We start from the raw sequence: 15,167 nt of genomic DNA on the forward strand, positions 1-15,167 counted from the left end.
TTGGGAGGGGATAAACGAATAAATTTTGACAACAATCGGTTTAGTAGTTCTGGAGATCATCTGTCTAATAAAAATCGACACAGACGGCAGACTTGGAGCACAGCTTGGAGACAGATAGACGAAAATAGGAAACCTAAGTTTTCATATTCTAAGAGCCATGAAACGTCAAGAAAACATAAAAGTAGCCTTTCGTCAGGTGCACCACTCTATTACAATATTTTTTTGTATCAACAGAATCTAAGTTAACCAAAAATTGTCAACTTATTTTTTTCAAAAAGTTAATAATATGTATATCAATCTAAGATATCACTCTAAAATATTGTTGAATAAATCCCATATTTAACTCGGCGGCCTACGTCTTGATAACGGATACAAATACTGAATTTCTGTAAACATCGAGTATATCTACCCTAAAAAAAAAACAAATTCTTTTTTAATGAAAAGTACTCCCTGAAGTAACTTGTTTTTATATACACTTTGTTATTTTTCAGAACCGTTTTATGATGGTCTAAAAAATTGAAATAAAAATGAACACCTAAAACCCGCAAAATTTAAAATATAGCCAGAGGTCGTGAACCCTAGGTATCCACAATAAAACGTGAACAAAGATTATAAAATTTTAATTTTATAATAAGAGAATAATAAAGATCAAGCTACGTAGTTTATGAAGATAATATCGCGGAATGAATTTGTTGGTATAAAATAATGATTAATGAAACTTAACTTAAAATGATTAGAGGATGGCATTTAGCAGACTAGTAAATATTTTAAATTTGACCCAAAATTGGAGGCACTGTTTTATTTATTATACATGGTCAGGAAAAAAATTCTCTTGTGTTTTTTCATCGTTTAAACAAGTTAACTCAATGCAAAAAAAGTATTATCATTAAAATTTCTCGGTTAAATAGACCCAGGCTCCCGGGGCTGCGTTGAAACTACAGTAGCGGTCATTTCTACGGAACCACTCGATAAAAAGTCAAGTTGGTAGCCCTGTCATCTAGTACTTTACGCCGAATGCAGTTGGTAGCGATAGTTGACATGGCAATCGAAACTAGTACAACACGAATGTTTCGGTTGCCCTCAGCTATGCCGCACTGTATCCCGTGCAGACTGTATGTTCTGTTCATCTATTTATTAAAATAAAATATCTACATTGACAATGGCGCCATCTAACCTGTCAAATTTTTGACACATATGTTTTCCCCCAGAAACCCGTCAAGGTCACTTACACCAAACAAATTTTGAAAATTTACACTAGGGAGTGGTTCTATAGAAAAGATCGCGACTTTAATTTGTCATTTCCCACTGTTATCCGAAGCCGGTCCTGGATAACCTTCATATCTATTACCTCACGACATAATTTATTTCTTTGTAAAAAGTCAGTGGCGAATCTTAAAAAATCGGTATGCAGGAAAGAATGTATAAATAGCTTTACACACTTTGTTACGAGCGTTTTGTATTCAAATAATGCTTCTGAATGTATATTTAAATTTAGCGCGAAAGCTATCAGCGACGACAGCAGTAGTTCTAAATAACAGTTTGACATTTGGACTACAGGTGGCGCATTGTTAATATTCAATTTAACCTAAAGATCAATTTTATATCACATGCATTGACTGATCAAAACATACGAACTTTGAGTAAAAGAAGTTTTTTTAAACAAACTTTAGGTTATAATCAATTTTCATTTACAGTTACGGTTCCAAAGTGGTAATCATTATCTGTTGATTTTACAAACACCCCCGGAAAAATCCCAATAGTCATAATCACAATAACAGATCGTTTTACCCTACACGCCATTATCCAGAAAAACCAAAAATGAGTGTTGAACTGGCTGAAAGGTGCGCTGTACCTAACTGTGACAATACCGCATCTACTGGCATTCCATTTCCAAAACAAACAGAAACTTTGGAAAAATGGTTACAATCTTTGAAAATACCAGATTTTACACCAACTCCGAGAAGTTTCGTGTGTTTGAATCATTTCGGCAGCGACGATATTTTGGAACGCATTGCAGGTAAAAGTAATGTAGCTTGTGTATGTTTGATTATTTTTGGCCAATAATTATTACGTGTAGATGCAGACATTGAACATGTACTGGAACATATACCTATTCCAACATTACCAGAGTCAAAAATTGATCTAACGAAGAACACCATTACTTCAACAAGTAAGTGTGGAACTTCTTAAAGTAATATCGATAGATGTTCAATACTTGTCAATTTTCAGAAAGCTATGACACACCAGAAGCGGTTTTTGTAGAAGCCTCAGGTAGCTTTCATATTCTATACTTGATTATAATCATTTAATGTATAAATTGTAGTTTGTAGGTTATGTATGAATGAAGGAGCTGAAGAACATGTTTTTGGGATATATGAAGATGTAGTCATTTCAAATTTAATTAACATCTGCATTCCTCCAATTAAGGTTGTCTTTCAAAATAACTTTATAAGTTATACAATAACGCGTATATTTCAGATTTTAAAAAGAGATGGTTTATCTAAATGGATTTGTAAAAATTGTGCTGAGACTTTATATAAGTTCTACCAGTTTCGAAATACCTGCATTGAAATAGATAAAAGACAAAAAAACATGTTAAAGATTAGTTTGAAACGTAAACATGAAGATGAACTTGCTGCAAATGATTTAAAGAAAAATTGTGTAGAGCTTCAGGAAGACATTGTTAACTTACAATCATTAACCACCCAACCAAGCATCAAAGTTGTGGATGCTGAATTAATGAAAGCTTTAGAAGAAAAAATTCCTGAGGAAATGAGATGTGCTGAGAATATTATAATTGAAGTACAAAGTGATGATGAAAGTGATCAAAGTCAAGAAATATTAAATGTATTGAGTGATGATAACGTGGTTATGGTTGGTGAGAAAGAAGTCAGGTTACCAAGGGGTATTAAAGTTAAATCGAGTCAAACTCAATTGAGGAGCGAACTAAGATATGTACAATTAGTCCAGGAAGTGGAGAACACTGAGTTTTGTTTAATTGATAATTATTTATTTGAATACCGACTATGTAAAGGAGATATCAGGTAGGTAATCTATAGTGTATCTACTACCATTATTTTTATAAGAATTAATTCTAAAACTTTACTATAACTGGTTGAAAAATATACATATCTGATCGGTTGTGTATTAAAACAGCGCAGGTCAAAAGAGCGCCTGTACAAATGAGCGCGTCAACAACAGCGTACTCATTTTAAGCAGGGTATAAAAAAATTCTAAATTAATATATTTCTAATAGTACTAATATATTTAATTACAAAAATAAATTTTAAGCAACAAATTTTAAATAATAATCTATAACTCTGCTAAAAGTGTATTCTTCCGTTAAGTTCTCAGTCTGTGACGTTGGAGCTTACATTTGGTTGCAGTAAGTTTATTGGCGCTTGTTACACAAAAATGAATAGATCATCTTTTCTGGAGTCCCAGTGCAAAAAAGATTCACTTCTATCAGTCGTATGACAAGTTTCGTCAATTTGAATTTGTGTTCCCACCAATGAGAAAAAAAAAAATATATTTTACAGCGTATTTTTACATTACAGAAAATATGTTAGAGACCCCCCATGTTACTTCTTCGAAAGAAAGATCGGGCCTGTCTTTTCGAAACTGTAAAAAACATCTTTTTATTGCAATTTTTTGTTGTAATGACAAATTACATATATATGCTGACAAAATTAAAACATTTGTTTGCTTGATTAAAAAATTGCGTCTAATAATTCTGATCTAATACTAAATGAAGTTTAGAAAAGTGGCAATCCAGCTCAAAGCAAATGTCAATCAGACTACTGACAGACAAAAAACTAAATCATCAAATCAGTTTATCCAATTTAAAGAAAAAATATCAAAGCCTACTTTACTATATAAAGATCGTGAATGGATAAGAAGTACTGCAATAGGGTCCATCCGACGAATGGCTACTTTCGTGTTTCTCGACGTCTCATGACTTTTAGAGTACGAAACAATTTGTCCTCGTTTCCTTCTGTATTGTGTAATTTTATATACGTGTAGATAAAAACGCTAACCAAAATTGATCTAATCATCCCCACCCACACTGTAATGACGTCACCCTAAAATTTTGCTTAGTAAATGCTATTTCAGTTTTTTAAAATAATACCCTCCTATACTTGTGGTTTATGAATGACTTGTTTTTGTTTATGGTTATTATAATTTTTATTGTTTAAACGTGTCCTTTATTAGTTACATAATACGTAGCTGCGTAAGCTTGACTCATAGGCCTGTGGAGGGGCCATGAAAAACTAGACACTAGGTTCCACACACATCTAAATTAAAAAAAAAAATTAGGGTTTAATTAATGTTTTATCTGACAAATCAAATAATTTTGACAAAATCACTATCCCGTTTTTCAAATCAGAAGCGTACATTCAAATTACTAAAAAAAAAAAACATAATTAAAACTTTGAAGTGGTCAAGTTTTCGTTCGCTGCGACTGTCCATTATACAGATAAGTGGATGGTTTCATATCTAATAACTATTAAATACATTTTTAGTGAAAAATAGGTACTGATGCAGTCAATTATGTTTATCGTTTAGAAATTTAATTTTTCTTTTATTTCATATACATATATCACTCACCTGAAAAAGATTATGAATCAGTAATGGGTGTTCTCAATTGAAAAAGTCATCAAGTTAGGCTTGTTTTTTGTAAATATTGTGAACATTTATCGTTGTTAATCGATGATAGCTGACAACGCGGAAATGTCAATTATATACGACTGCATCCGACAGTATAAACTAATAAATCCGTTTTTCTCTACGTTCTCAGAAAAGGAAGGCCAACTTGATGACTTTTTTTCAATTGAACACCCATTATAAAGAAAAATAAAAAAAGAGTGCGTCAACCCAGGGAGTTTTGACTCTGCGTTGTCAATTTATATAAATTAAACACGTATACGCGACGAAGTCGTTTTCTCTTAAAAAATAAAACCAAAAATATGTTGCATTTGTATTTTTTGACAAAATGATGATTAATGATGATTGGGTTAATTAAAGTAAATATCCATGTATTGCCAATTGTTGTTTATTATGAAATATACTTTTTTATTTATTTGTCATATAGAAATATCATAATTAATTATTGTAATAATGTTGTATAAAAAAATTAAAGTACAATGTGTGATTTACCAACTAAAGTAACAAATAAATATTTACAAATACTAAAGCAGTATTTATAACTTATTCGATTTAAAATACAAATTACTGTTCAATCACAGCGTTATCGCCTTCGGTATCTTTATCCCTATCATTTAATACAGTTATTAGTGGCCTATGGTGATTAAAATGAGTGATATAAATATCAGTTCTTAAATGAGTAATATAGCATGTGAAAACGGCATCAATTGTTGTACTTAATTTAAACAGTCAACGGAACACATTTAATTAAATAGTTTATTTCTCTCTCTCCTCTTCTATAGCGCGGTGTTACATGCGTATGCTCAGACTCAGTGTCCTCGACACCGACACCGACACCGAGTTCGAATACGAAAAGAAAGGAGTTAAAACTCCAATATTTTGTAAATAAATTGAGGGTTTTGAAGCACTTTCCTGTACGCTAAATCTTTCTATAAAATCTTTATTTTCGCGGTAGTGCCTGTGATTTAAGTAGTCTTACAGGGTGAGATTAAAAGTGTATAGACCACCTCGAATAATCGAATTACTGAGCAAATATTATTTATCATGCCTATCATAATCTTAAAACATCTGCTAAATTAAATTGCAAAATTTTGATTTTTTCGAAAAATCTGGACGTTTCGGGTAAAAATTCAACACGGAGTCATAAACTACATGTGTGGGACTATGTTATTTTATACGATTTAAAACCCATTTGCTAATGTACAAATTTGATGTGACGTCATCACATTATTGGTGGGGATGATTAGAAAAATTTTGGTTAGCCTTTTACCATCTACATGATATTCCTAACACATATAAATACAAAATTTGACAACAATCGGCCCAGTACTTTCGGAGATTATCTGTCTAATAAAAATTTCTTCGTACTCTAGGGGTCATGAAAGGTCGAGAAAATGTAAAAGTAGAGAGTCGGCCGACGGACTCGATTACTATACTTCCTTCGCTTACGCTCGGGAAGTAATATATGGTGGAGGATATTAATAGTAAATATCTAAGGAACTACGAAAACAAGTCTCTAAATATAAATCTGCTAGAAAAGAATTGAAAAGTACTATTTAAAAGTGCAAAAAACAGTTGTATTAATAGTTTTAAATAAAACGATAACACGAAGCAAAACTAAGATAAATGATTTATATTCAAATTTTATATTTTCTTGACGTTTCGCAGCTTGCAGGATACGAAAATATCGGTCACCCGCTTGTGTCTGTCTATCGGAGATTTTACTAATCAAATGATGACTTAATTTTAAGAAGTTTAATGATTTCATTATTCAGGGCCTCCAAAGATGGATTACATCATTTCAAATTTTTTTGAATAAATTTCTTTTGAAATGTACAGGTTCTTTGGTGTGTGGTTTAGTCACATTTATTTTTATTTTCAACTTTACGCATATAAATGATTGTAAAATGTATCTTTTAAAATACGTAACGAACTTCCTTGCAACTCATTTGGTGGCAAACTTTAATAAATGCTTATATTTTAATTTAAAAAATTGACCTAAGGTATTAGATAGAACTTCCCTCGCCTCTGAAGTATACCCCAACAAATTAGGCTCTTTCTAAAAATTATAAAAATGCAAAATGATGTTTCGTTGGAAAATTGTTGATGACGTCATCACAAAATTTTATACAGGAAAAACTCATTTGAAACTAGGGTTGCCAGATCTCATATATTTGGTATGAGTATTAGATATTTAAAGAAAATCTCATACCTCATACCAAGTATTAAATATATGAGATAATCTCATATATTTTCATTTTAACCGCCATTTCGAATTCTGTACTCTGCACTTTAGACGCAGAAACTTAAATTCGAATTCCAATAATTCAGAGTCTACTGTCTAACATGTATGCAAAGTTGTCGGCTGAATCATGACAAAAAAGTGGTGCAGAAACGTCAAATTAGAGACGCGATTAAATTAAATATTAATTCGAGCTTCTGTAAACTCGGCCTAAAACGTCTCATATATTTTTAACTGATCTCATATATATTTTTCCATGGAACTCATATATACCTTCTGAAAAAATCTGGCAACCCTATTTGAAACATACGCGCAGCACCCTTCTTTACATTAATATTACGTACATATTTTTATTTTAACTCATAGGGGTTCTCAAAAAAAAATAAAATTCGCAAAATTTTTCTAAAAAGCTGAATATGTTTTCGATCATAAAGTTTCCCGCAACGTTTATTCCTTACAACACCGGAAGCACAAAAAAATGTTTGTCAAAATTTTTGCCGACGCGTTTTTTTCGTCAGTTTAATTTTGTCTAGATATTGGCAAGATTCCTCATAAAGTTTTATTTTTCAAAAAAGTACTACGTGAATTCTTGTAAGTATCGTAGCGTTTTGTGTCTGTTGTATTAATTTTTAGCTTTATGATTTTATGATACTGATTTTTCTTTTACTCATATTAAAACTACCATTCTTTGAATTTTCAGGCACCTGAAATGTATAGTTACAAAATGTAAAGCTACTGCGCAGCAAACCATGACGAAAACTGGTGTTTATGACAGTAACGTCTGGTTAAAAGATGATCATAACCATCCAGCACCTTCTGTAGATGATCGGAAGAAGCAAATGTTTCTACATATGATGCGAAGAAAAATGCAGTATGATAAAAGCCTCAACTTCAGGAACGTTTACGAAGAGTTCTGTGAAAAGGATCCAGAAATTAAAAAATTGGTCCCTTTAAAAACAGTCATCAACCAGATTTGTTCCCAACAAATGAATTTAAAACTGCCGCCGATTGAATCATTCCAGCACTTTTTTGATATAATTGAAAATGATGAACTACAAAAGCTACATTTTACCCACACGAATGCACAATTCTACCAAGAAAAATTCGCCTCAAGTGATGGTTCTCAAGCTGTCGTTTTTGCCAATTGTGAGACCATCGAAAAGATATCGGACAGTAGGATAATGTATGTGGATGCTTCTTTTAAAATCGACACTCCTGAAGCTTTCAAGTATCACCTCGTTTCAGTTCTCGTATGGTTAACGGATAGTGTAAGTTTGAATTTCAGTTCGAAGTAGTGAAATTAAACGTTGGTTTTTAGTATTACCCTATAATGTTTGCTCTCATTAATGAAAAATCTCAAGAAATCTACAAGATGATTTTTTCTTATCTCCATGATACTTTGGCGCCAAACCTGCGACCTGTCGAAATTGTAACAGATTATGAAGCTTCTTTGTATTACTCCCTGGGTGAAGTATATCTAGATTCGCATATAGGAGGATCCGTTTTCTACTACACCCAAAACTTGTACAAAAAGATTTGTTCCCTAAATCTATCGCGGGAATTGGAAACCAATTCGTGCTTCCGAAATATCTATCACATGATTTTAATGTTACCATTGTTACCAGTCAATACAATCGTTGACGGCTTTAACAACATCCAACAACAAGCCGTTGAAATGGGACTTGGCGAATTAACAAAACCAATTTTCGATCATGTAAAATCTCAGTGGATTGACAGGGTAACTCCTGACTTGTTTTGTGTTCACAGACTGGAAAACCGAATCAACGAAAATGTTATAGCACCCTTCAAAAAATTACGTGATTTCATCATGTTATCAAAGGGCAAAATGCTGAAACAATATATCAACATTATATCTATAGTCGAGAAATTAATCGAATTGGAAAGCTTCTTGTCAGTGGTTTATTCAGCTCCGTCTAAAAAATCATTCGCTAGAGATTTAAGCAGTTCACAAAAGAAAAACGTTATCAGGGCATGGCAATTTATAGAAAGTCATCCTAAAATTAACATTAATAATTTCTTTACGAAAGTGCTGGGTTATATTAAATGTATGGAAAATCAGTTGTGGATTTGGGGTTTCTATCGGTATTCAGGAGAGGCCAATGATGAACTCATAAACGCGGCGAACTTTTCCATAGTGAACACTACAAGTGATGATAATGACGACCATAATTATGACCAGCACCATCAGTACGTAAATTACGCGTACCCAGAGGATGAAGTTGTTGTGGACGTAGTTATTGACCAAAAAAATGGATTTTTGATTAAAGACACTGAAATGCGAGAGCAGATGCAGTTGCAGACGCAGAATAGTTATATGGAATAGTACGTTACAAAAATAAATCTTCATATAATGAAATTTTTTAAATGTGCCGTGTTTCATTTGTTATACACGTTGCTAGCTTTATAAACATTAGGAAAAATATTTTTTAATTTTCTTGTAAATAAAGTGTACAACAGTATTATTATTATTAGTGATTTATTGGAAAGCACCTAAAAATATATTTTTTACAAAAGCCACACTTTAAGAGTTCAGTTATTGAAACAAAACTGCAAAATATGAACAATCGGCATATATGGTACATGAACTTTTGGTAAATTTTGTGAAGTCTCTTAAATCTCGTTATTTCTGAAACACAAATAATGCCGTATGCACTATCGTGTTGAGAAGAATATTTAAGTTTTAAGTATTTTTTTTGTGAAATGACAATTTTTAGTGATGTAAATTCTATAGATTTGGGTATATGTATGTACAAAGTAATGACAATAATACCGTCACTCTCTTACCAGAATTTTACATAACCAGGTTGACGTTCTTAAGAATACAATTAATTTAATACGTTTTTAGTTGTTACAGTTGGCTTACAGAAGACCTCTAGGAAAATCAATGTGTAAGCGGATTTGTTCTGTTTTTTAGAAATCTAATTTTCTTGAAATTTTACAACTTTGTATTTTTGTAATAGATCCTTAAAACTACTAAACGAATCATTGAAAAATCACTTCAATGGAGGTGCGGAATTAGTTGAGAAAGTTTGCAATGGAGTACTTAAAATTTTAAAATGTTAGATGTAAACTTGAATATGTTATAACCCTTGGAAATGTACATGTAAGTAAAAAACAATATAAAATAAACTTTCTACTATTTTATTATATTGCAAGACAAAAATACACATTGCGTCAATACTGTAAAAAGAATAGTTAAATAGAGTATATTTTTTATATCTAATTTACACAATACATAAAAATATATTTCAGTGTACATAACTGTTGGTAAAATGTGTCAAAGGCATCACTCGTCAGACAGAACTGAACAACTATCACAGTTAACTTTATTATTTCCTTCAGAACCTGACTTTAAATGCAAATTAAGTTGCAACTTCACTACATTATCAATGACTAGTCTTAAATCGGTTAAAATTTCATTGTATAAAGAAAAGTGTTCTGTATCTTCTGGTTGGTTTTCAGGTAACAACATCAGAAGTAACAAATTATCACTAACAGATTCTCTAAGTTTAAACAAAGAATAACAAAGTTTAATCTGTTCTCTTCTCGTTGTCCATATATATGCGAAAACTTTGGTTTTAATTATGCCAGCAAATAGGTAAGTTGCATATGGACCATATTCCTTTTCCGCGCAGTGGTTCAAGTGTATTAAAAGTTTACCGTTATTTTCCACCGTGTCACCTTTGAAACCCAAGCACGAAATGAGGATTGATTCTTCAAATGCTTCTGACATGGAAAAAACTAATTTGAATATAGCTGATAACTTCTCTGTAAATTTCTTGTCAACTTCTTCAGTTTCTACGTATTTTGCGAAGAGACAAAGTATGAAATTATTTAGGATCTTACGTGCATTTCGCCCTTCTGCACCACTCCAACAGTTGTTTTTAAATTTCTCTAGTATATTTGCAAATAGGTCGAATTTGTCATTGTTGTTCAAATTAATAAGAATATTGGCAACAAAATCGTTAGCTTCTCCTGATGTAAAAATATAAGCGCGAATAATATGAAAGGCAAATTCTGGGTTCAAATTTTCTATAGAACCCTTGTCCATTTTTGTAATTAAACTCTTCTTTATTCCCTCGTCTTCGTATTTAATGAGTATTTTCCAAATGGTTTCGACGTACTGACCCTTGTATTTGGACGGTACATTCACATGTATGGCCGACTTTAAGACTTGTAGGTTTTTCGTCTCAATGTTACGGATTTTAGTTTCGACTAATTGCCACACCATGTCAGAGGGATTTTTGACGAAGTATTTTAGAGTCGCCATCAACGCAAACACATCCGCTTCTTTTAAACAATTGTAAACAGTATCCACATCACATAGAAGAATAGTCAAAGTCATGCCGTGTTTTTTAACTGAAATTGCTTTATTTTGTTTCAGCTTCTCGATAAACGGTTTTGTTTCATTCTCAGGTAAATTATGGAAGCAACTATACAAAGGTCTTAAAGCGTATCGTAGATAGTGACCGTTACAAAGTTCCAAGACAACAGGCAGTACTTTTGCTGGAGAATGTATATGATGCATACATTTTATCAGTTGAGTCTGAATAGCGTATAAATTTCTGGTATTCTCATCAGTCAAGTCTGTTTCGGTGGAAACTGGTAGATAAGTTTTTATGTATTCTAAATATGAATCTGGGGTTAATAATATCAACAGAGCCTTAATCAGTTTAGCTTTATCTTTACAACCTTCAGCTGCAAGTTTTGATTTTAAAAATTCAACCGCTATTTTATCCATATCCAGATGAGAATATTTTTTCATACAACGCCAAATAGGTTCTGCTGTTAAATGCCCAACTGCATTAAACTGGTCCAGAAAGAATTTAAGATTGTCCTTTAATACGTTTGGTTCATTTTGCAAAAACCAAACTACTCCAGATAAGCGACCAAAATGCTTAAATGCCTTAAAATATAATTGTCTTAGTTCCATAAATTCCTTTGGTAAATTGGGACAACAAATCATATACTGTATTCCAGAATCGCAATTATTATTATCATAACAAGAAACTTCATTTTCTAACATGTATTTGACTGATTTTAAAATTCTTGGATGTCCATAAATGTTTACAATATTTTCAGGATAACGTTTGTTGTAAATTTTACACAAGTGTGCTAAGACGCAGTCATATCGAGCAGAATATTTCTCAGTAATATTTGGTTTTGGAAAACCTATTTTAACCAATTCCTTCAAGACCATGTTATATATTGTAGGGTTTTCATTCATAGGGCCACCATAATATATCAATTCTGCCCATCTTTTACACTTCAGAATGACATCCATCACACAATCTTTCTTTTCCTTCAACATAAATTTCAAGTGATGCATTCTTAATCTACATTCCTTATGAACCCAGTCATCTCTAGCGTTTGATATTGAAATGACCTCCAATAGCTTATCCCAATGTTGTTCAGTAAATGTATCCAAAATTTTGTTTCCACCAATTAAATAAAAAAATGAGTCACGAATTTTTGTGTCATCATTTTTAAACCTGCCACAAAGTAGCTGTAAAACCTTTAATAAATTACCAAGGTCTTTATTTAGAATACAACATTCTGTAATGATTTCAATATATTTTGCTCTTTCTGATACATCTATATGGTTTACTTTTTCCATAAATTCTTGCAAACAATTCTCTGGCGTAACATACTTCAGGTAATTTTGATTTTCTTCCTTTGCTAATTTTAGCTGAGCAATTCTCTCTCTTTCTGTTTGATCTGGGATAATTTTTAATATATCTTCTGGAATAGCATCAACATTTTCCCCAAATTTTTGATTGTAAGTCAAATTATGCATTGTTTTGTAAATACTGAATTGTCGATTTCTTGGATAATGTTTAAGTAAGTCAACCCACAATAGTTCATCTGTTTCTTCGTTTTTCTTGAAGAAAATATGTTGAAGTTCTGCACCGAATTTCCTTACAAATATACTTGTATTTAGAATTTTAAAATAAGTTTCAAGCTTGCCGAGTATATGATTTTCTTGTAACTCTATATATCTTTTGGTGGTTCGCCGACCAAGCATACCTTCAAACTTGTATTTATTTAATAAATCGGCGAACATTTCCGGATCCTTCTGTGCTATGTACGTCAAAAAAGAATTCTGGTGAAGAAACTTTGAACCTCCTTCATTCTTAGTCCTTTCTTCAATATAAACATAAATTAAGTTTGGATTCTTTTTGTGAATTGCCTGCAGTTGCTTATAAGTTAACTTGACTGCATTATTAATTAGTGTTTCATGAATTTTCTCTGTTGTACACTTTTGAAGAATAATCGTTGCAAGGAACGTTCCATACTTCTTTTGTACCGCAGTGAATACATCATCTGCAAGTTTCTCATCAAGTGGCAATTTTTTTAGAAGTTTTGCTTTCAGAGAATATGACAATGTTGGTAAAAATGTCTTGACAAAGTCCTCGGGGATAATTTTTTGGAACGCTTTTTGATAGAACCAACCATGCTTTGAAACTTTACTTATTGTATTGTCATCTCCATTTAAGTACTGCTTGTAAAGTTCATTGGTTCTTTGAAAATAAATTAAGACATCCACGTAGAATATTTTTTCCAGATGAGTTGTTGGCTCCAGATTTGCTACAATATCGTCTAGTTCTTGCGGGCTGTACGACTGGTGTCTTAATAGACTAAACAAATTTTTATGTTTTTGTTTCACAGTGGTTCCCGGTAAGTTATGAAATTCTGTTATAAATTTATGCACCATTGTTGGGTAGGAACCTAAAAAACGAAGAAACATTTTTATTTTAAAATAATACTATATAGTTCCAATATTTACCTACATAAAAATTGTTGCACAATTTTGGGTAAGTTGCTAGGTTGCTGGCACAAAACTGTTTACACGAAATCACAAATATAAAAATATTTATATTTAATAACGAAGCGTATATGTGTCTATAATACGTATATTATTTATAATCCACTGCCCAAAAATTGCCACCTTGACAATATTAACAAATCAACATTACAGCACATTACACCATTAACCGCCATTAGAACTACACCATCGTCGGCAAAATAAAGCATAAATGGATGACTATAAATTACCATTGGCCACGTTTAATTCGCTGAGAGAAGCACCGGTTTTTCGAACCTTGACCACGTGACAAGTTGTTTGTTGACGCAGAACCGTAACGATTATTTATGGTACCCCAGGGGGTTCAAAACACACAACTCAAAATCAGTATTAGAGTGAAGTTCGAGGACTAGCAATGGTGTTAAGTAAATCAGGCGTAAATCGGGATATACTTTTTAGTCGTCTCACGAAAGAAAGAAATTTTGTCTATAATTTACGTGTTGGTACAATATAGTATACCTAAGTACTCTTCGCATCGTATATCGGAATTTGAAAATACATTAATGAATAACGACTCGACATTTTGCCTTTGCTGTGATCGTCTAACAAAATGGAACCTATGTTGTGTGTGTTTTTTTTTTGCGGAATGCGTTCAGATGCAAGTGGTGGACTCCAAGGTTAGAAAAGTAGCGCTAAATAAAACACCAAATATATGGAGGACACAAAATTATTGATTTCTCCACTGACAAAAAGAAAGAAAAAAAAAGCTGCGACCAAGTTGTGCCGGTTGACGACACTGCTTGATGCTCAGCTACAAAAAAAACTTTGAATGAAATCAACTTAAACGTTCTGAATCAATGCAAATATTTGAATATCACAAATTTGATAAAAACAAAGAAAAATCTAAATTAAAGTAACTGGATGCAAATACACAAGTTATTACGAACGTGGACGGTACCAGAGCGCCATAAAGGTACGTGTCCACTGGAGAGCAATTCTCACGAGAGTTCTGATTGTAATTTTATACCATCCTTAATCTTAAGTTGTCATTTATAATTTCAGAGGTCTATTATTGCAATGAATTCAGTTATTACGAAAACAATAGGTACACGTAAAACAGACTTATCGGAGATCACTGTCACACCTCGAAATGCGTTCGTATTGTGGGAGTCGCTCAGAAACTCGGAAAAACCAGGAAAAAACGGTACGCTTACCCAGTTGAGGGCAGGGCCGACCATAGCTTTACGGGCTGATTTTGCAATTATTTCTCGCAAGCGCCCTCTCAAGTGGACACGTACCTTAAGAGTGTGGTGATGGAACTATCTCAATTTCATTCTAGAACACAGTAGAATTACCCATAGGGGGAGTTTGGAGCTCCCGGTCGTGGCTGTCCTTCCACTGCGACGGTGATTCTATTCTATCGATAAGCTCTGC

The 15,167-nt window shown here is 32.5% G+C and overlaps 2 protein-coding genes across 4 annotated transcripts; one reads left to right on the top strand and one right to left on the bottom strand.

Moving 5' to 3' along the window:
* Positions 1-1,532: 1,532 nt before the first annotated feature.
* LOC135132459 (uncharacterized) lies at positions 1,533-9,393 on the top strand. 2 transcript variants are annotated; one of them, XM_064060563.1, is made up of 8 exons: positions 1,533-1,640; positions 1,695-2,023; positions 2,078-2,170; positions 2,230-2,271; positions 2,324-2,427; positions 2,479-3,044; positions 7,608-8,175; positions 8,226-9,393. In XM_064060563.1, the coding sequence occupies exons 2-8, from the start codon at positions 1,819-1,821 to the stop codon at positions 9,249-9,251; spliced, it is 2,604 nt and encodes an 867-aa protein (XP_063916633.1). In that variant the 5' UTR covers positions 1,533-1,640; positions 1,695-1,818; the 3' UTR covers positions 9,252-9,393. The 2 variants fall into 2 exon arrangements, with proteins under 2 accessions (XP_063916633.1, XP_063916634.1); XM_064060564.1 differs by having other exon boundaries at positions 1,695-2,017.
* A 670-nt stretch (positions 9,394-10,063) lies between these two features.
* On the bottom strand, positions 10,064-14,030 carry LOC135132458 (uncharacterized). Of its 2 annotated transcripts, none has more exons than XM_064060562.1 (2): positions 13,720-14,030; positions 10,064-13,657 (listed from the first exon to the last, which is right to left on the bottom strand). In XM_064060562.1, the coding sequence occupies exon 2, from the start codon at positions 13,641-13,643 to the stop codon at positions 10,215-10,217; it is 3,429 nt and encodes a 1,142-aa protein (XP_063916632.1). In that variant the 5' UTR covers positions 13,644-13,657; positions 13,720-14,030; the 3' UTR covers positions 10,064-10,214. The 2 variants fall into 2 exon arrangements, with proteins under 2 accessions (XP_063916632.1, XP_063916631.1); XM_064060561.1 differs by having other exon boundaries at positions 13,716-14,030.
* Between the last annotated feature and the right edge of the window lie 1,137 nt (positions 14,031-15,167).

Source organism: Zophobas morio, unplaced genomic scaffold, assembly GCF_036711695.1.
Source record: "Zophobas morio isolate AGI-343-1 ecotype UQ-CSIRO unplaced genomic scaffold, CSIRO_AGI_Zmor_V1 ptg000021l, whole genome shotgun sequence".
Taxonomy (NCBI): domain Eukaryota; kingdom Metazoa; phylum Arthropoda; class Insecta; order Coleoptera; family Tenebrionidae; genus Zophobas; species Zophobas morio.

Bases quoted from the DNA above. Each gene is read 5' to 3' on its own strand.
- LOC135132459 (XM_064060563.1), top strand. From the start codon at position 1,819: ATGAGTGTTGAACTGGCTGAAAGGTGCGCTGTACCTAACTGTGACAAT. The intron at 2,024-2,077 runs GTAATGTAGCTT...TATTACGTGTAG, and splicing joins GGAACGCATTGCAGGTAAAA to ATGCAGACATTGAACATGTA. The intron at 3,045-7,607 runs GTAGGTAATCTA...TTGAATTTTCAG, and splicing joins CTATGTAAAGGAGATATCAG to GCACCTGAAATGTATAGTTA.
- LOC135132458 (XM_064060562.1), bottom strand. From the start codon at position 13,643: ATGGTGCATAAATTTATAACAGAATTTCATAACTTACCGGGAACCACT.